Raw genomic sequence first — 21,633 nt, 5'->3', positions numbered from 1 at the left:
ATAGTAAGAAAACAAAGAAATGAGGATATTTGTCATCTTAAGAAAAAGACCAAAAAAAAAGCAGTGATCCTATATAAAGAATTCTCTCAAAGACAACGGTTGTTTATCTCTGTCCAACAGAACAGGGTTTGCATCTTTCAAGAGATTTTCACGACTTTTTATAGCAGTCACTTTTGATACTGTCAAATAATGGGAATAAATCATGCCTTTTCGTTCTCCACTGTTAAAGATAAAGCAGAGCTTGTTGTTTTTGCTCCCAAAGTTCCCATCAATTTTGGTCCTGATGCTTCTTTATACGGTGATAGTCCCTGTATAGAGCAACTCGCAACTGGAAATCTTCATCTCTGTAAATTTATCACCCCTCTACAGTTCCCTGTAAAACTGAGACTACCATTTTCAGTAACACTATATTCCATATTTATTGGAAATCATTCTAAAAACTGTTCGTCCTAAGTTCAGACTGAAAATAGTAACTGGTTATCAAAGTTTATTTTTGATACAGAATCATGATGGGGAACTATTTATGATACTAAATTTTTATTATTATTTAGTATTATATGCTGAAAGAGAAAAAATTCAAGTACAGAAAAGAACCTACTTCTTTAAAAGGCCATATGCATAATTGAGGATACCAGTCACTTCTTTAATTTTTACGTCATTATCTCAAAGTACTCAAAAACATTAAGAATGTCCCCCAATATCATCGTAATGTGTATTTAAGTTTATCATGACCTCCCAGTAACTGTTATTATAAATAAAATCAAGAATGTCTTTCTCACAAAAACTAAGATATCTTAAACCAAAGTAAACATGTTAACGTGTATTTATATCAGAAATTCTTCTCTCCTGTGTCATCCACTCCTTTCTCTATATCAAGTTTTACCTTTGATGTCTATTTTCCTAGAACTATGTTTCCCTTTGAAACATACCTCCATAGAGGTTAAATATGTGAAATACTAAAAATGAAAATTATTTCATTTCTGTTCATATGGGTGTGCACAGTCAGTTACACCTCTGTAGTTCCAATGCTAGCTCTGGATATATAATAAAAACCTTATAACATGAAATTATCTCAGAATTTTAAGATGTATATATATTAACCTTACTAATTATAGTTGTTATAACACTTAGAATAAGATTTAATCTGAATTATGTATAGATTTATTAAAACAATCTTTTCTTATTATCAATATAATAATATTGTAATAATATTACAATATTACAATAATATCAATGTAATAATATAAATATTGTATTTATATAAAATAAAAATGAGATTGTTTTCTTCTCTGGTAAAATTTTGCCATTTTATCTTCAATGTACTGCATTCCGTCCAAGTGGAAGATTTATCCTGAAAGTTCTCTTTTGCTATTTGTCGATACTACATAGAAATAATCACACCCCCTTCAAAATAGTTTATTCCTGTTTATTTCTATGGAAAAAGAATAGAGTTTGAATTTACAGAAATAAGTCTTCTTTGAATGTTTCATTTAGTATTATTAGTTCAGTTTATATTTGGTCCGACGGAACACTGATGCTACTAATCAATTGATCAAAAAAAATCCTGATTATTTATACGGGGTAAAGCTTAATGTTTTTATAGTAAAGTTTACACTAAAAAGCTTTTACTCTATGGATTAAATAATTTTTACAAGTGTGATGACTGTGGGTAAAACTTGTATTTCACTTCTATGCTAAGACTTTTAAGAAGGAGAGCACTCTCTATGCTCCCCTTCTTCCTCTCCTTGGATACAATGACTACAAGGCCATAGGTGATAGTGGGGCTACAGGTGGAAAATGTGCAATTAATATTCTGTAATTTTTTCTTAATTTTCCTCTGCATAAAGGAAAGTCCTCAACAACCAGGAATGCCTTGGACTATAAGGTAAATGAAAAATGAACTTTGACATGTTAAGGCTCTAGAATTTAAAATTTTGTCTTCTCAGCTTTTAAGTATTACCCTATTTCAAATGTGTGTGTGTGTGTGTGTGTGTGTGTGTGTGCATGGATATACCCAAACCAAGAATCTAAAATATGTGGGATTAATCTAACAATCAAGAGGCAGGTGATACATAAAAATTGTAACAGGAGACTGGCCTCATTATATTATACAGTAGTATCATTCTTGGTAAAATATTATTTGTAAATAACCAAATATCTACAAAAATTTGGGCTCCCTCCTCCAGGATAGAGAATTGTCACTGGAAAGTGACTACTGAGCCATGAACAACACCTAACAACAACCCACCTCTATCTGCAGCTAGATGTGGTCATATAACCAGTTCTTGTTGCTGGTATGTGAGAGAAAATGATGTCTCTTAAGATCTGGGTTGGTTAAAAAGCATCAGTGCCTTCTCCAACCCCCTTTACAATCTCTGAGCTGCACACAGAAAACTACAAAGTCTCTAAGACATGGTTGGTTCACTAAATGCAAGAAGTCTGAATTCCTGAATCCCTGGAAATCCTGTCAACCAGGAATACCAATGTAATCTCCAAATTAAAAAAAAAAAGATAGAATTGGAAAACAAGTTAGCTTGCAAGTACAATTCCAAAGTACACAATCAACACTAATGGCTTCAATATAGCCAAAACACTAACATCAGTAGATTATTTTATTCTGTTTTTATTTCAGGTATGAAATTATAATTCAAAATCTGTATGCACACCACCAAAAGTCTAGTTTCCATCTGTCATCATACAATTTACCTATTTTACTCTCACCCTATCCCCCTTCCATTGGTAACTCCCAATCTGTTGTCTGCCTCTGTGATTTGTTTTTGTTTTTGGTTTTTTGTTTGTTAATTTGTTTTCTCTTACATTTTGTGTTATATTCCACATGTGAATAAAATCATATACTATTTGTCTTTTTACAGCTGACATTTCACTTAGCAGAAAACCCTCAAGTTCCATCCATGTCGTCGCAAATGTCACCTTTTTATGTCTGAGTAGTATTTCGCTATGTGAGTGTTCTACATATAGCACATTTTCTTTTATTCATTCATCCATCAATGGACACTTAGGTTGTTTCCATGTCTTGGCTATTGTAAATAATGCTGCAATAAACACAGAAGCGCATATATATTTTTTTGAAGTAGTGTTTTTGTAGTCTTTGAATAAATACCCAGATGTGAAATAGCTGGATCATATGGTAGTTCCATTCTTAATTTTCTGAGAAATCTCCATAATGGTTTCCATAGTGGCTGCACCAATTCGCATTCTCACTAAGAGTGCACAAGATTCCTGTATCTCCACATCCTTTCCAACACTTGACTCTTGTCTTTTTGATAATAGCCATTCTGGTTGGTTGAAAAGCATATGTGCTGAGAGGTGTAAGGTGGTATCTTATTGTGGTTTTGATTTTCATTTCCCTAACATTTAGTGATGTTGAACATCTTTTAATGTGTCTGTTTTCTCTTACATTAATGTGTATTCAGATTCTCTGCCCATTTTTTAATTGGGTTGTTTCTGGTTGTTGTGTTTAATAATTTCGTTATATATTTTGGATATTAACTCCTCACTGGATATAAGAAATGCAAATAAATATATTTTCCCATTTGGTAGGTTGCCTTTTCATTTTGTTGATGGTTTGCTTTGCTGTGCAAAAATTTTTTAGTTTGATGCAGTCCTATTTGTTTACATTTGCTTTTGTTTTCTTGTCATTGGGGTCAAATCCACAAAATTATTTTGCTTTTGTTTCCTTGCCACTGGACTCAAATCCACAAAAATATCTCTATGGCTAATGTCAGTGCGCTTACTGCCTATGTTTTCTTCTATATACTTTATGATTTCAGGTATTACATTCAAGTTTTTAATCTCTTTTGAGTTAATTTTTGTGTATGATGTAACATAGTGGTCTAGCATCATTCTTTTGCATGTGTCTGTCCATTTTTCCAAACGTGACTTATTGAAGAGACTTCCCTTTCTCCTTTATATGTTCTTGGCTCCTCTGCTGTCAATTAGTTGTTCATATGTGTGTGGCTTTATATCTGGGATATTGATTCTGTTCCATTGATCCATGTGTCTTTTGTCTATCTATACCATGCTGTTTTGTTTACTACAGCTTTGTAGTATATTTTGAAATCAGGAAGTGTGATACCTCTGGCTTTGGTCTTTTTCTTCAAGATTGATTTGGCCATTTGCAGTCCCATAAAAATTTAGAAAATTTTTTTCTGTATCTGTGAAAAATGCCATTGGTATTTTGATAGGGATTGAATTGCCTTGGGTAGTATGGACCTTTTAACAATGTTACGTCTTCCAGTCCATGAGCATGGAATATTTTTCCATTTCTTTGTGTCTTCAATTTCTTTCAACGATGTGTAATGGTTTTTAGAGTACATATCTTCAGTTAAATATATCCCTAGGTATTTTTAATTTTATTTTATTATTTTATTTTATTTTGTTTTATTTTAATTTTATTTATTTTAATCCTCACCGGAGGATACGTTTTCCATTGATTTTCAGAGAGTGGAAGGGAGAGAGAGAAAGAGAGAGAGAGAGAGAGAAGAAACATCGATGTGAGAGAGACACACTGATTGGTTGCCTCCTGCACATGCCACGACCAAGGCTGGGGATTGAGCCTGCAACTGAGGTACGTTTCTTGGTTAGAATTGAACCCGGACTCTTTAGTCCTCAGTCTGATGCTCTAACCACTGAGTCAAACTGGCTAGGGCTATTCCTGGGTGTTTTATTCTTTTTTGTCACAATTGTAAATGGTATTGTTACCTTAATCTCTCTCTTCCTGATTTTTCATTTTAGTGCACACAAAATCAACAGGTTTTTGTATATTGATTTTGTACCCTGCAACTTAACTGTATTTGTTTATTATTCCAAATAATTTTTGTAGGAATCTTTCAAGTTTTCTATATATAAAATAACATTATCTGCAAATAGCAACAGTTTTACTTCTTCCTTCCCAATTTGGATGTTTTTTATTTCTATTTCTTGCTTGATTGCTTTAGCGAGGACTTCCCATGCTATGCTAAATAACAGTGGTGAAAGTGGGCGTCCTATTTTGTTCCTGATCTTAGAGAAAAGGTTTTCAGTTTTTCACCAGTTTTACACTGATTGTTTTGTGGATGTTGAACCATCTTTGCATCCCTGGAATAAATACAGCTTGACCATGGTGTATGATCCTTTTAATACATTATTGTATTCAGTTTGCCAATATTTTGTTGAGAATTTTTGCATTTATGTTCATCAGAGATATTGGCCTGTAATTTTCTTTTTCTGTGTTGTTCTTGTCTTGTGTTGATATCAGGGTAACACTGGCCTCGTAAAATTAATTAGGAAGCATTCCCTCCTTTCAATTTTTTTGGGAAGATTTTAAGAAAGGTAGATATCTTCTTTAAATACTTGGTAGAATTCAGCAGTGAAGCCCTCTGGTCCTGGGTTTTTGATTACTCTTTCAACCTCCTTACTAGTGATCGGTCTATTCATATTTTCCATTTCTTCACGATTCAGTCTTGGAAGGTTGTATGATTCTAAGTGTTTATCCATTTCCTTTAAGTTTTCTAATCTGTCGGTGGGTGAATAGCTGTCAGTAGTGACCGTTTTATGATACTTTGTACTTGTGTGGCGTGTGTTGTAATTACATACTACTGTGCTTAGAAAAGTTGCTTGATATGATTTCAATCTTGTTAAATTTATTGAAACTTGTTTTGTGTACCAACACAGAATCTAACCTTGAAAATGTTCCCTATGTACTTGAGAAGAATGTGTATTTTGTTGCCTTTGGATTAAATGTTCTGCGTATATTCATTAGGTTCATATGGTTTAATATGTCATTTAAGGCTGCTGTTTCCTTGCTGACTTCCCACCTGGATGATCTATTCACTGATGTAAGTGGGGTGTTAAAGTCCCCTACTATTATTGTGCTGCTGTCAATTTCTCCCTTTAGAGCTGTTAATAGTTGCTTCATAGATTTTGGTGTTCCTAGTGTTCCTATGTTGGGTACATAATATTGATAAATGTTCTATCTTCTTGACGGACTGTAGCCTTTATCATTATATAGTGTCCATCTGTGTCTTGCCTTTTTGGCTTAAAGTCTGTTTTGTCTCATATAAACATGGCTTCACCTGCTTTCTTTTGGCTACTGTTTGCTTGGAATATAATCATCTACCCCTTACTTTGAGCCTACGTTTGTCTTTAGAGCTGTGATGAATCTCCTGCAGGAAGCATATAGTTGGGTCTTGTTTTTTTAATCCATCCAGCCACTCTGTGCCTTTTGATTCCCGAGTTCATTCCATTTACATTTAGAATAATTATAGATATATGAGAGCTTACTGACATTTCTGCTTTTGTTTCCTGATTGCTCTGTATCTCCATTATTTCCTTCCCCTTCTCTTTCTGCCATTTTAGTTTGATGGTTTTCTATGATATTTTTCTCATTTTTATTCTTTTTTATGTTTCATGTTTCTGTCCTGGACTCTTGCTTTGTGTTTACCATGTGGTTTGTATAAAATGGCTACTCCTTTCCCGGCTGACAGTGTCTTGTCTTCATTTGACTACATAGGTTCATTCTTTTCTTCCTCCCCTTTTATTTTTGTTTTTATTTTCACAAATTGTTCCCTTTTATGTTGTGTGTTTGTTACCAAATTTAAGTAGCCATAGTTAGTTTTATTCCTCCCTCCCCCTTCAACCTTTATACTAAACTTCAGGCTTTAACACCTCAATCTGAAGTAGCTTTATAATTTTCTGATAATGTGTACTTATCACATTTCTTTGCTGGATAGTCTATTCTTGGCTGGTGACTTTTTATCTTTCAATATTTTGAATATGTCATTCCAACTCACTCCTTGCCCATAGAGTTTCTGAGAAATATTCTGATAGTCTGATTGGAGTACTTTTGTAGGTTACTGTCTATCTTTCTTTGCCTGACTTTAAAATTCTTTCTTTATCATTGACTTTTGACAATTTTAATACAATACATGCCTTGGAGAAAGACTTTTTCTGTTGAGATAGATAGGTGCTTTGTTAGCTTTCTGGACTTGGATATCCAGTTCTTTCCCCAGATTTGGGAAGTTATCAGCTATTATTTCTTTAAGTAAGTTCTCTGCTCCCATCTCCCACTCTTCATCTTCGGGGATGCCCATTATCCTTATGTTGTATTTCCTAATGGAATTAAATAATTCTTATAGAGTTTCTTCACTTTTTTTATATCTTAGTTCTATCTTCATTTCTACCTAAATCATTTCTAATTTTCTATCTTCAAACTCACTAATTCTCTCTTCCATGTGGTCTGCTCTATTTCTAAAGCTTTCTAATGTCTTCTTCATCTCATTTACTGAGTTCTTCAGCTCCAGAATTTCTGTTTGGTTCCTTTTTAGAGTTACAATTTCTTTGGTACAGTAATTCTTCTGTTCACTAATTTTATTCCTGAGCTCACTGAACTGTATTTATGAATTTTCTTGTAGCTGGCTGAGTTTCTTCATGACACCTATTTTGAATTCTCTTATCAGTTAGATCACAACCATCACTGCCTTTACCAGACACCCTTGTCACAGCTTGTACCTCTGAGGTTGCTGGTGTTTTGCTGCCGTTGATGTCATTGGGTCATGGATGCCACCACTGTTCCTGGAAATCCCAGTATTTTGTATCATTGTAGTTCCTGGAGCCTCCTATCACAGACACAGCTGCTGCTGCTGAGTCTCCAGTGTAGCCATGGTTCCTGAAGCCCCTGCCTTGGACATTGCCCCAGATCCTGAGTTCTCTGGCTCCCAGTGACACCATAGTTCCTAGAGCCTCTGGTCACTGGCTCTACTGCCACTGCTCTTCTGGTTCCACCACCTCCATGAGGTCTAATCCACCCACCTTCACATGTACAGATGTATGGATCTTTCAGGTGTTCTGATGTGTTATGCAGAAGATCCTATATTGAGCTAGGGATGTCCTCTTGGTTGTAATTTAAAAGGGAGAGATAAAGGGATTGATTCACTCGCCATGATGCTGATGTCACCCAGGAGATTAAGTTAGACCCAATTTCTAAATTAATATGAATGTGACTTTTAAATTCACAAAGAATAAAATAATATCCCTAAAAGAGAAAAAGAAATTCCAAAACAAAGTAGGTAGAAATAAAACATTGATAAGTGAGAAGTGAAAAACCCCCCAAAACTGGTGAAGATAAAATAACTCAGTGGAGGAGGTAAATTGTTACCTAGGTGTACTCAAATTGAAAATTCATAACGTGAAATTTTGTGCTCAGGTTGAAATATTAAAAAATATGAGAGACAAAGAGGATAATATTGAAGTTCTCCAACAAACATCTAATAGGCATTGTAGAAATAGAAAACAGAAAAAAGTCACAACACACACACACACACAGAAACACACTTTCTCAGGTTGAAAACACAGAATGCAAAGCAGAAAAAAAGTAGCCCATGCCAGTTACATCATAATGTAACTGAGTACCCAACATATGGAACCTATAGGTAATCTCCCAAGTAATTACATTAGACTGTCAGCAGAATATTATTAACAATAGATTTTTATGAATAGAGAAATAATATTTTCAGGGTGTTGAGGAAAATAATAGTTACCTAGTATACTATATCAAATAAACAACCATTGAAGAGGGAAGGAAAAGTAAAAGTAGTTTTAGATACATGCCAAATAAAGAGCTTAAACACTTATAGAACCTTGTTGAAGATCTACCAAAGCATATACTTAAGCAAATGAAATATTAACCCAGAAGAAATGAGACAATGATAAAAACTACCAAATATAAAAACTATTAATATATCTTGGTGTATCTATGTGTTGACTTTATAAGCCTATTCATTTGGGTCCTTTATAAGGTAAAACTAAATTCTAGACAATATTCACAGGAAAGGTAGCAATTTTGTATGGATGGCATGGTGTGCTGTTTGGAAAGAAAACAGAGATGCTGAATAATTTTATCTCCTCTTATAAATATATGTGTTAAGAAAGAATTTAAAAAATAGGTATAGCCTGTATAGAAATATGATTTATAACTTTCAAGTCAGCAGAGAATAGGAACAAAAATAGAAGTTATAATTCGGTTAAAGTAATTGACTAAAAATAATCATTTCAAACCAGTGTATGTTTTAACCTATTTTTAAAATTCTGACAAAAATAATATAATTATTTAACTTTACTCTGTTTTGCTTGGAAATAATACCTTCCATTTTTAGATTCCCCCTCCAAGCCTCTTGGTTTCATGTTCTTCTCAAGCTGAGTGAAAGTCCAGAATTGCTTCATGAAAAAGCAGCTTTATTTGGAATTGAAAGTTATATTGTAAGAGTTCATATTTAGTTTGTGAAAACCTTCAGAAAGTGAAAATACTATTTGAACCAATAAGTCTGCCCTTTTTGACTGATCCCAGTTTCACCTTTCAGCTTTTCATCATATCCTCAAACCCCTTATTTAACACCATCAAATTGTGGTGTCTCAAAATTTCTTAATGCTCTCTGCTTCCACAATCGTCTCTGATAAATGATTAGACAGAAGATCATAAACACAAAGCATAAAGGCTCCTGAACTGCAACAGAAGACAAAACCATGAAAGCTTAACAACACTCTTCAGGAGATCAAATCAATAGCTATGTCACTAAAGGCCCTGAATACCTCATTCATCTCTCTGAACAATACTGCAGTGGCCCACGAATTGCCACCACCCTTTCCTCCTGAATTTTAAAGTAGCACTAGAAGAAAACATAAATAAATAAAAACTTGTCTAGAAAGAGGAACATTTAAAAAAATTCTCAATGTTTCAGGACTTTAATTTCCATAACCAAATGTTATTTTGTTAAATTATATCATGATACTTAAAGGCTTAAGGAATGTGTCCTTAATATATATATCTCTAGATAGATAGACAGATAGATAGAGCTCAAGTCTAAAATCCCAAACCCTAACTAATATCTCTAAGTACAAATGCCACTGCCTTAATGAGATTTATTCTAAATTATGATCCAAGAGGGCTTTATTAGGGATTCATATGTCACTTCAATAATCACAAATGAACAAAATTTCATTCAATATTGCATGTTAATTATTTCCAATTATTTCTCCCATAGTGTTAAAATATGTTTAGATATATGAAGTGAAAGACTATTTGAGGTAAATTAATGCTTTATGAATCAGTGTTATTTTTTAATTCAAACCCTTAGTGAAATAAATTAAGACAATTAAAAATTAAGTCTGTAAAATCAATATGCCTAAGTATGATAGTTTTAATTATAAACCTATGAAATAAAATAAAAATAGTTATGAAAAACAAGTTGAGATTTGAGCCAAGAATAAAATACTGCTTATTATGTATAATAGAATAATCTAAATTACTGTGCTTGGTTTTAAATTTTACCATATCTGCTTAATATGATGTTTATGTCTAATTAAACCTGATTTATAGCAAAGATAAGAGTGCCTCCCTCTTTTGTGCTTCTAAAATTTGGATCTGATATTTTAAACAATAATAAAATTAAAAAAAAAAATTGGATCTGGATATTTCTTAATAACATTACAGAGAAAGGAATCACATGCTCAAACATTCAGTAATACAATATTTTGGGTAAAATATAATAAATTATTTAGATACAAATAAATACTCATCGTTAATTTGATATTGATAGTTTGGGTAAATATAGATTTATTATTCTATTTTAAAACAGCTTATTGTGTTTGGGTTACATAGCAGACCAAGATTATCAAATTCATTCAAATAAATATGAAAATCCCTAAAACCTCATTGTAATTTTATTCTGTTTATCATTTCTAACAGCAAATTTACAGATAAATCTATCTATTTTTCCATCATTCTTAGTAGCCTGCATTTCAGAGTGGATGTGTAGATACTGTTCTGCTAGTGCCCATATCAGGCTCCAGAAAATGAATGTAGGACAAAGGGCCTAATTAATGACCAGAACTTAGGGTTCCTCTACACTCTTTGGCAGACAGGAAAGCATCAAGGTAAGGGCATGGATGCCTGCAAAGAGGAAATTAAGGGAAAGAGAAAGAAAGGAGGAAGTGAGGAAGGGGAGAAGGAAGGGACGTGTGGAAGGCAAGCAATGAAGGAACACGCACAAAGGCCAGGTTGAGAAAAATCTAGGCTTAGTATTAGTTACTAAGTGGACCCAGGGAATAACAGTCTGTCCTCAGTAACTTAGCATTCAGATTCATAAAATTAGAGGTAAAAATATCTTCTAAGGCTCTCTAGATCTAAAACACTATACCCCTCCCTGAAGAAAACATTCTTATTTCAAGGAATGAGAAGAAACTGAGCATGCCATAGGTATATCAATATTGTCTTATCTTTACTCAGTAGAGCCTAGTCATCAGAGCCTTATGATCATTCACACCAATAAATTTCTTACCTTTCATTACAGACAAGATTTTAAAATACAATTCTTTGATCTGACCGCCCTGGTGAAACAGACACTAAATCAAATTAGTATAGATTATAGTACACGGGAAAGAGGGATTACCTTCGTGAGGACCCACACACATGACATTTGTGCTAGACTTTGAAGGATGAATAAAATTCCATTACAGAGAAAGGAAAAAGAAAGAGACACTATGCAGCCAGAAAAAATATTGAAAAAGCAGGAGAAAAGGCCGTGGGTATTTGTGCGTGAAGTAGAAACATTAACCTTGAGAGACTAGAGAGTGAACTGTGGTATACTATCAGACTGGTAGCTCACTATAAACATTCTACCAGGTATTCACCCCTTGTGTAGTCCCATCACTGCACTGTAAAAAGGCTTGGACTAGATTTAAAAATCTAGAGAGGCCATCTAGAGAAAGACCATAGAGGATGAGAGGTCATCTTGAACATGCCTACTCCAGTCAAGCTCCCAGCTGGAAACAGCTGCATGAGTGACCTCTGTTTAACTGACATTAAGCAGAACCGCCCTGCTGAGTCTTGAGAAGTCATCGATCATTGTGGTGTTATACTAATCAGTGTTGGGCTGTTTTGCGTTAATAGTAATAGATAACTGAAACATATACTTTATATTTATCTCTACCAAATACCAAGGTGATTAACAGATAGCAGATATTCATAGATATTAATAACTTAAATTAATTGTTCTAACAGAGCAAACTAAAAGAAAAGAAAATCATACATATATATAGTGCCACTATACACACACACACACACACACACACACACACATATATATATATATATATATGGTGTCACACTACTACTTAAGGTATGGTTTATTCCTATAAATTCCAATTAATCTGCCATTTACATTATATGTAATTCAGAGATTTGGTTGGGAGATAACTTGTTGATAGATATCAATAGAGTCAATGATACAAAGTGTTATCAAAAGATACAAGTGCAATATGAAACAAAACATCAAGAACACACACTGTACCCACTCATGTTTCTGCACTCAAATAAATTATAATCCAGGTAACAAGCCATAAAAACTGATGAGTCTAGCAGAAGCTCTAGATAAGCTGATAATAATTATCATTTGTTCAAAATTGACTTTGCCAAACAGTAGAAGGAATTTTAATATATATATGTGTATATATATGAATATAATTTCACAGAACAAACATATTATGTAAAAATGATCTAGCCACCAGTGGTTGTCAGTACCTGTAATTCTGTAGTCAACACCATGAAAAAATACAAATGTTTAATAATAGCTAATCATATAAATCATTAAATTATAAAACTATTCTCTAAGTATTTTAAAAACTATTTTTACCAATTAATGCCTAGCTTCTCCTACTTTAAAACATGGTAAAACTACATGGATCGTATATCTAGTATGTTTATTCCAAGCTCTTACAAGTCTTCTTAATCTCAGTGAATAATTACTCATATATATGAATTTTTCTTTAGAATATTTTTCAATGTGAAATATTTTATAGAGTCCCCCCAAAGGATCATTTGTGAGTTATTTTTGTTCCATTCTAAGTCTTTGTTATGAGTGAATAAAAATTTTGAATTCAATCTATATTGATAAGCTTCAATGAAATATATTTAAATTTTTAAATAATGGAGGAAAGTAGCTCGTGCATCTTAAAAATATACTGCAGATTTTTATGCAAATATTAATTTTTTCAAATGACCAACATAATCATCATTGGGGGCTCTAGTGAACTTTTCAAAACCCAAGTGTTTTATAAATATATAAAATCTTTAAATATTCACACATATTACTCCTTATGTATATAAAAGTGTGTTTTCTTTATTTAGTCTCAATGTTTTAATGAGTATGAATACAGAATCAACGAAAGAAGTCAACAAATTCAATACAGTGCTATGGAAAACAAACCTATAAATAATTTACGACCGAGAGGGAAGTATCTCTACTTCGCTACTATTTACCAAGCAATAGTTGTATTTCTATATTTGTGTTTTGATTATGAGTCCTAAATCCAAACACAATTCATATAGATTATCTTTAGCAGGGATATGTAAAATTTTTAAATGTATATATTTATTATATTAATCCCTCATAAAATAATTCACATGAAGAAAAAAATCGTTTCATCTTGAAAACTATAGGTATTATATTATCATAGCAATGTGAAAGGTACAGTACTTAACTTTAAAAACTCTCATTTAAATGTATAATAAATTACTTGAATATTTCTTACCATGGCAAGAACCCTCGATTTCTTCATATCCTGTACTGCAGATGCACCTTCCAAGAGGAACCAGCCAATCTCCATCAGCTCCACAATATAGTTTGGGAGTGTCACGCTCTTCTGCACTCTTCACACAAGCACCCCTTACTTCAACCAGAGAGGAAGAGTCAACCCTTGGGATGGTGTCAGGAAACATGGCCAGATTACGAACAGTGAAGGGGCACTTTTTGTAGAAAACACGGACGGAGACCAGGGCAATGCAAGCCCCAATGTCTTGAAAAGCCAGATAAAATCCCTTCCTTTCTATAGGCCCCACCTCACGGATTTCAGTGTTGAGTTTGAGGATACGGTCACCCAAATCCATCTGGGTAAAACTTTCATCAGCAGCAATTGTATCAATCTTTGTATACTGGCTTGGCTTGAATTTAATTCCATGGGACTCATCTGATTCCACATAATACAGATTAAATGTTTCTTTGCAAGTCCCCAAGACCCATGGGATGCTGTTACAATCCCTCAGTGTGAACTTCATTTCCACATAAATCTTCTGAGCTGCATCTCGGGAAATCCAGTTGGTACGAAGCCAATTGTTTTGGTTTGGTTCCATTACATTGCATACCTGGTACGTGTGAATGGGCCTGTTATGTTCATCCATTTCAGTAATGGCATCCCACTGCAAAAAATAACAATAATAATGAAATGTTTGTAAAACTACAGAGGTTAAACAGAAATTACTGCTTCTCAAATTTTCTAATTTTGCAAAAGAAAATAAATAAATAAAAAGGATACAAATAAAACTAGTCAAAGCAACTATGCAGCAGAATTTTACCCATGGCCCTTTGGTAAGGAGTGTGGGTTTTGGACATACCAGCCGTCCTGGTAAATCTTAACTTCCTATATATTAGTTGCATGACCAAGGGCTACTAAATTTAAACTCTGGTTTTCTTAAATGCAAAATGTACCCGGTTGCATAGGGTTTTGTAAAGCATAGATTAGTTAATATATGCAAAGCACTTTAAATCATTCCTAGTACACTATAGGAATGTAAAATGTCATATCTGATCAAATAACTAGACCAATAACAAATGCATTCTGGTTACCCATCTGTCCTCATATCCATTTGCCACAAATTGAGGTATATTTACCATTATTCAATTAAATATTTACATGTTTATTTGGATAGAAAATAGACATAGATAAGCCTTAGATTTATTCAAGAAATATTTATCAGGCACTGTTCTGGACACTGGAAACACAGCAATGAACTAGCTAAACGAAAGCTCCCTTCCTTTATGGATCTTACTTAGAGTGAGGAGAGACAATAGAAATAAAAATAGTAAATTAATAATTTGCATAATATTGTAGAAAGTACAATGAGAAAAAATAAGGCAGGGAGGTGGAGACGAAGGTTGCAGTTTTAAACAGGGTGTCCAGAAAAGGCCTTATTGGGGTAGTGCCATTTGACCAATGTCTTGGACATGAGATAGTGAGCTTTCAGGAGAGAAAACAGTACAAATACCCTGAGGCAGGAATGTACAGGCATATTTTAGGAATAGCATGAGTGGGCACTGGAAGCACAATAGGTAATAAGAACAGAGAAGCAAAGAAAGAACAACAAAAAAATAGCCTTTATAAACTTCTAAGCACTTTGGCTTTTACTCTGAGCTGGATCACTGGGATATTTTACTTCTGTGGGTTAACATAGAAGCATTCTGCTACTGATTAAAAGAGAAAATGTTATTTATCCTTTTAAAATTTTAATAAAAATCTTTGAGTGCTTTCAAGTTGTTATTGTCAATATTTATACATAGAATATTGCTTAATTCTATCATATAAATTTATATTGTAATTGTATTTTATTCATATATAGTTGTAATTTTCAATAAAAAAATCATTCTGGTAACTTTATAGCCAGCTTGGGGAAACAGGCTAATCATCATAGTTTCTCATTTCTATTAAAGTTTAGTGGAAATGATAAACTATATTTTATAGTGAATAAGTGTTCAATTTCTTGATATTATACTTTAGTGATTTATAATAAAATTATTTAATGCATTCTACTTGTAGTTTCTCATTTTAATTGGCTATACAGAGTCATTTAATCATGGCTAGTTGAGTTTTAATTAGTATAGTCCCTAATAGAGTGGCTACTTTCTTCAATCTACAAAACCATTATGACACTAAGTACTTTCAATTATTTACCATAAATTTCCACAAATAAAGCATTTACATTATCCACCAAGCAAACTTAAAAATGATCTGTATATAGAATTTTCATTTGCAAGTTACTTGCTTGAAATTCAGAGTATTTTCCAGAAGTAGCAGTGAGTTTCTGTGAAAAGAATTCTGAATACATGTCCATTGTTTGTCAGGGTGATCCAATAAACTCATAGAGATTCACATAAAATTGCCCATCTAAATACTTTTCATCCTAGAGTATCATGGGCCTTAGTGAGCGTTCAAAGGATAGCAATGCTCATGAACTGGGATTGTTTTGGAGGTCTGGCCAAAGGGGAGGGGCTTGAACCTTAAAGGGTGATAAGATTCAATAAGCCCAGGGAGAAGAGTAAACAGGATTAATGTGTAACACTAACCTATATACATACACTTTGGGGCCCTTTTAGCCCTGTACAACATACATATATTCAGCGAGTTAAAGTTTTTGTCCCTATTTAAAACAAACAACTACATAATTTATTCTCAGCTGGGAAATATTTCTATGTACATAAACCTGGTAATTGTAGAAATCACACGATGGAAATATGTATCAAACCAGTCATTAATTCTGCTATTAAGTCGGTCAACTCAGTCAGCTGCATGCTGTTACATAATAGGCCCTAAACCCCAAATTCTCTACTCCTCAGGCTTATTTACACACACACACACACACACACACACACACACACACACACACACACACACTCTCTTTATGTAGGTATTAAAATAGTATACCAACATATAAAAAATTTACCAGTATACCTAATGTAGAAAAGAACACAGTAAATAAAAAATAAATCATACATGCCCTGCAGAAAAGAATTCCTTGCAAACTATATCTGTTCTTACGGCCAGGATGAGTAGAATAGAAAGCTTTCTCTATCTCATGGTCATTTTATAAGCCCTTTCTTTGAATCAAGGAGTAGATAGATGAATTACAAACTGAAGGATGGAAAAGTTTTCCTGCTTAATGAGACGTCTTGGTTAAGTAAACATTAGGTATACAGCAAAGGGTTCTTTCTTTAAGAAACTTCAAGGGCACCTTAGATGTGATGATTCCTGAGGCCAACTATTTACATACTGAATTTATACTTGTCAAAGCTTTTTAACAAATGTTAACTCCTCTGATCCTCATCAGCCCAACTAAAGACAGGTAATTTCTGTTTCACATTCCTGATTAAAAAAACACCCTAATACCTAGGAATTAAAGTAATTGCCTGGTAAGGTATGGACCAGGCCTTCTAACTTTATTTTCTGTGTTTTGTATGTTTTGCTGGCCTGGGACAGACTGCACCTTCCAGGACTAGCCAGTTCATAGAGACAGCACAGGGCTCTGGGCCTGGAGAATACCTTTCATATGCAAACCAACCAATCCTGAGTCTATAGCCCCAACCACAATCTTCTCTTAACTCTCACACATCAAGCCAGTATTTCCTCTGTCCTAAATCATTACAGGGCCGCGTCAGGCAACTAGAGATGACCCCAAGAACCATATCCAGCATTTACATTCTTAGAACAAATACCCCCATATGGGTCATGAGACGTTCTTCCTGGCAATCGTTTGGAAAACAACTGATTCTTGTTTAACCAAAAGCTTTCATTAAGCAACACACCCCAAGTGACAAAGCTTTTCTATTCATCACATGTAATTTATGTATACACTCCTTGAAAAGGACTCAGAAAATAACCATAGGACAGAAGAAGCTCTCTATCCTACTCATTCAAGCCTTAAGAACACATACGGTCTGCAAAATATTCTAGTCTGCAGCAGCATTAAGTAAGGACACCATTAGGCTGAGGTGGCTCTAAGGCCTGGGGAGCCTGTGTAAGCAAACTGAAACCTGCTCTATAGCAAATTCCTGTAAATGTCTCAAGGTTAAGAAATCAAAACCTAAGGACAACTGGTCACAATAGCCAACTAGACTGTCTCAAATTAAGCAACTGCTTAAGCAATAGCCAATGAAATAATTTTGTTGCTGCTCTATAAATCCCTTCCTCAGCGCCTGTCTGCACAGTGACCCTTTTGCTTTCGGTTTGATGCTGCTTGATTGGAATTGATGTTGGCTCAATAAACTCCTAAAATTTTTAATATGCCAGTTTCTTTTTTAATACATATATAATTTGAGTTTTGCTCTACTGGGTTATTTTCTACATTATGTAACAGTGAATTGTTTTATACATGCTAGTATTTAAGTCTTATATGAAAATATAAAAAAGTCAAATAAACAACATGAAATAGAAGAGTTGGAATATTTCAGGTTCAGTTCCTATTACGTAAAAGCAAGTAGCTGATAGAATTGACCAACTATTTTAACAGTAGAATTAGTGACAGATTTGCTTATTTCATCAATTACAAGGTTTACATAAATCTAAATATTTCATGTTTATGTGTGTTCTTGTCTTAAAGAAGGGCAGGAACTTTTACCGGCTGTAAAACACTTGGCACAGGACTGAAGTTGCCAAAGTGTGTGCTTACAGCTTAATGCTTTACAGCACCCAAGAACATTTCTCCGCTAATGGATCTCTTGGGCAGTCCCATTTAATGTAAATGTTTGTTAGAAGTGATAGGAAATATAAAGAGCTCTGAACAGTACTTAATCCATTTATGCCTAAGGGTTCTCTAAAAACCCATCCCCACCCACACACAGTGAGGGTTTTTTCCTTTCCATAGCATAAATTAGGGCAAACAGCTGAATTCCTTTGGGGCATAAAAAGTTAGAACAAGGCAATTAAGTCCTAAAGCAACTGGCAGTCATTGTGGAATCAGATGGCTTTCTTTACTCAAAGAACAAAAAAGCAATAGTCTTTCTAGTCAAGAATATTCAGATAATATGCTGGTAAACTGACCCAAACATCCAAGTTTCTACCATATATTTTTCAAAGTTATACCTTCTTTGCTTTGAAAATCTTTAGAATTCAATGCAAATATAAACATTTATTTCAAAAACAAATTTAGAATTTTTAAAATAAAAGACAGGCTATTTCTCAATGTAGAAAGGGCTGATGGAAAGCTAATTGTAATTTCAAATGGTAGTGATAAATTTTGATAACTTATGCAAATTTGGGCCATACCTTAAAAAAAACCTGTAGCAAAAAAGAGAGCAATTACCTTCATACTACATACTCATCTCTAGAGAGGAAAGGGAGAGTAAAAAATCACATCTTAGATACCTTAGGACCCTAAGCGGCTCCAAAGCCAGTCTAATTTAAGAAAAAAAAATCATTAAAAATCAATGTTAAATATGCTGATATTAGGGACTAGGGAAGGAAATACTCTAACGACATTGAAGAGTGAAACAGCTATAGAAAAATATTTTGGTTTTTACTTTTCCCTGTGCTTCTTAAATGCATAAGTACTTATTTATATGTATGTGGAATTGCTTTCCTCTCTTCCCTTTTCTGTCTGCCTTTTAAAATATCATGCACAACACTGCTATGCACTATAATAGTAAAGTTAGTTAAGTCTCAAATTTATTTCTGCCTCTATTTGTAACAGATCCCAGCTATAACTTAAAAGCAAGATAGCCTGGCCGGGCGTGGCTCAGCAGTTGAGCATTGACCTAGGATAGAGAAGATCGAGGTTTGATTCCCAGTCAGGGCACATGCCCGGGTTGCAGGCTCGATCCCGAGTCGGGGGCGTGCAGGAGGCAGCCGATCAATGACTCTCTCATCATTGATGTTTCTAACTCTCCCTCTCCTTTCCTCTCTCTGAAATCAATAAAGGTATATTTAAAATAAAATAAAAAATAAATAAAATAAATAAAAATAATAAGTAAAACATACATAAAAGCAAAATAAATAGGGTGCAAAAATATTTTTTCTTGATTCATTTCTTCAAAATGTGGTTATGATAAATAGATAAAGGGGAAATATGCAAAAAAAAGTAGACTATAACAAAAGATCATTTAAGTGAAAGAATCCAAAAGACAAAATGCCTTGTTAAATTAGCTAGTGATATATTGGTAGATGCTTAGTTAATAAAGCAATGAGAGCCTATTATTAGGGATTTTTTTCCAAAAGTAAAATATAATCTCAAGATAGATTAAAATAAAACAAAGAAACAACAAAATCATATAAACACATAAGTAACAATCCTCATCAAGTTCCCTGTATAACTTGCTACCAAGTTGTTATAGAAATAGATTTGTGTGTGTATTAGAGTCAGGAATATAAGTGTGATGTATGTATTAGATTTGAAATAAGTAACTTCATCTTGTGTGACCGAGTGTAACTGTGAGGCCTGCGTGCCACGATAAGATTAACACTTTGTAGCCCTGGCTTCCAAGCAGGCCCGCGCTCTGTAGGACCCTGATAAGACACACTGAAGACGCACCACACCTTCAACCCAGCTGTTAAAAGCAGGGGCTTTTCGGCCACATGCTTGGATGCTTGTCTGCCCTCCACAGACTTCGTCCCCAGCTCCGGGAAAGCTGACCCTGCCTTGCTCTGCCCGCACCTCTCTAGGAGAACTCCCAGAGGGCTGCAGCGACCGACGCCGTCGGGCCGCACCCCCAGACCTTGTGTGTGTCTTTCAGCGGATCCTCCGGGTGGCCTGCTGGTGCCAAGAGCCATTGGGAACTGGTAAATAAACCCTGTGTGATTTGCTTCATGTTTGTCTCTGTCTCCCTTCTTGAAACTTGAATTATTGGCTCGGTCTTATTGAATTAAAGTGTCTCTCGACCCTCACGGTGGTATAGCCACGTATTGGGAGTTAGACCACCTGCGTTTATGTCTCCAGAGAAACTGGGACACAAGTGCTTTGCAGTATGTGGCAGTGTCTAATTATTCCTCACCATAAACGAAATTTAAATTAAGAAAGGGAGGCAGGCAAGGAGGAAAAACCTTCAACTTCATTCTTAGAATGAAAAAAATAGTATAGCTGAGAATGAAAACAAGTCTTCGTTTGGTAAAATGGCACATATCCGATCTGTTCCAAACATTCTACATCTTACCTTCCAGAATCCAAATAAGGTTATTGACCGCACACGATCTCATTATGTGACACTACAGTGGATTAATTTTTAAATCATAAGTTTCTAATATTCTCTACCAAAGGAAAGCTTGTTACAGTGGCCTTATTGTAAAGAGGTATTTTCCTCAGAACTACTCACTTTGAGTCCACATACTGACATAAACTTAGAAACTTAGCACCCTGAATTCTGCCGCTAGGCATGTAGTTAATAACATCAACCCGTTTTTGCAGAAGAAAAGTGAAGGCTCTACATTTAAATGATAACTAATTTTGAAGAATAAAACAAGTGAAATGCGTCACGTGCAGATACATTTCTATTTCACTTTGGGCAAACATACTACTTTTTTACTAGCACTACAGAGATTCATTTAAAAAAGTATGAACTCAGTGGCATGTCTGGAAGACACTGCTAAACTAAGCAAATTTTATAAATACATTTATTACTTTAGGTGCACCATCCTAGTAAAAATATCAAAGTATTATAGAAAAATAATAGTTTCTTTTAAGAAGGAATGAATTTTCTGATTAAAAACTTCTCACAATATATTCATGAGGATTAAAAATTCTTATATAGAGTCTATCCTCTGAATGTCTAAAATCCTTAATTTATATAAAAAGTTGAGATTTTCAGTCAAAAAGATGCTGCAAATATCATCTTTGAGTAGGATCTCTACAATACATACGTGGTAACTACCTTTATCCTGTCGTATGTCTGACAATACATGAACACCATGCTCGGTGCCACAGTACTTCATAAATACTGTATATAAAAATAACCTCACAACCATATTTAATTTCATTGCCGTTCGGTAGAGAGACTAAAGCACATTAGCCCTGTTTTATGGATGAGGAACCTTCCTTAAAGGAGG

General features: G+C 34.2%; 1 protein-coding gene across 1 annotated transcript in view; it reads right to left on the bottom strand.

Annotated features, from left to right (window-relative positions):
* EPHA6 (EPH receptor A6) overlaps positions 1-21,633 on the bottom strand; it is a 771,763-nt gene that overhangs the window by 613,853 nt on the left and 136,277 nt on the right. The window contains exon 3 of the mRNA XM_087818112.1: positions 13,585-14,248. Coding sequence (XP_087674238.1) covers positions 13,585-14,248 — 664 coding nt within the window. The remainder of the gene's footprint in view (positions 1-13,584; positions 14,249-21,633) is intronic.

The sequence above is a fragment of the Miniopterus natalensis genome, chromosome 6, assembly GCF_054644295.1.
Source record: "Miniopterus natalensis isolate mMinNat1 chromosome 6, mMinNat1.hap1, whole genome shotgun sequence".
Classification (NCBI taxonomy): domain Eukaryota; kingdom Metazoa; phylum Chordata; class Mammalia; order Chiroptera; family Miniopteridae; genus Miniopterus; species Miniopterus natalensis.
Note: the sequence above shows the minus strand (reverse complement) of the source record. Positions and strands in the feature narration are given on the sequence as shown.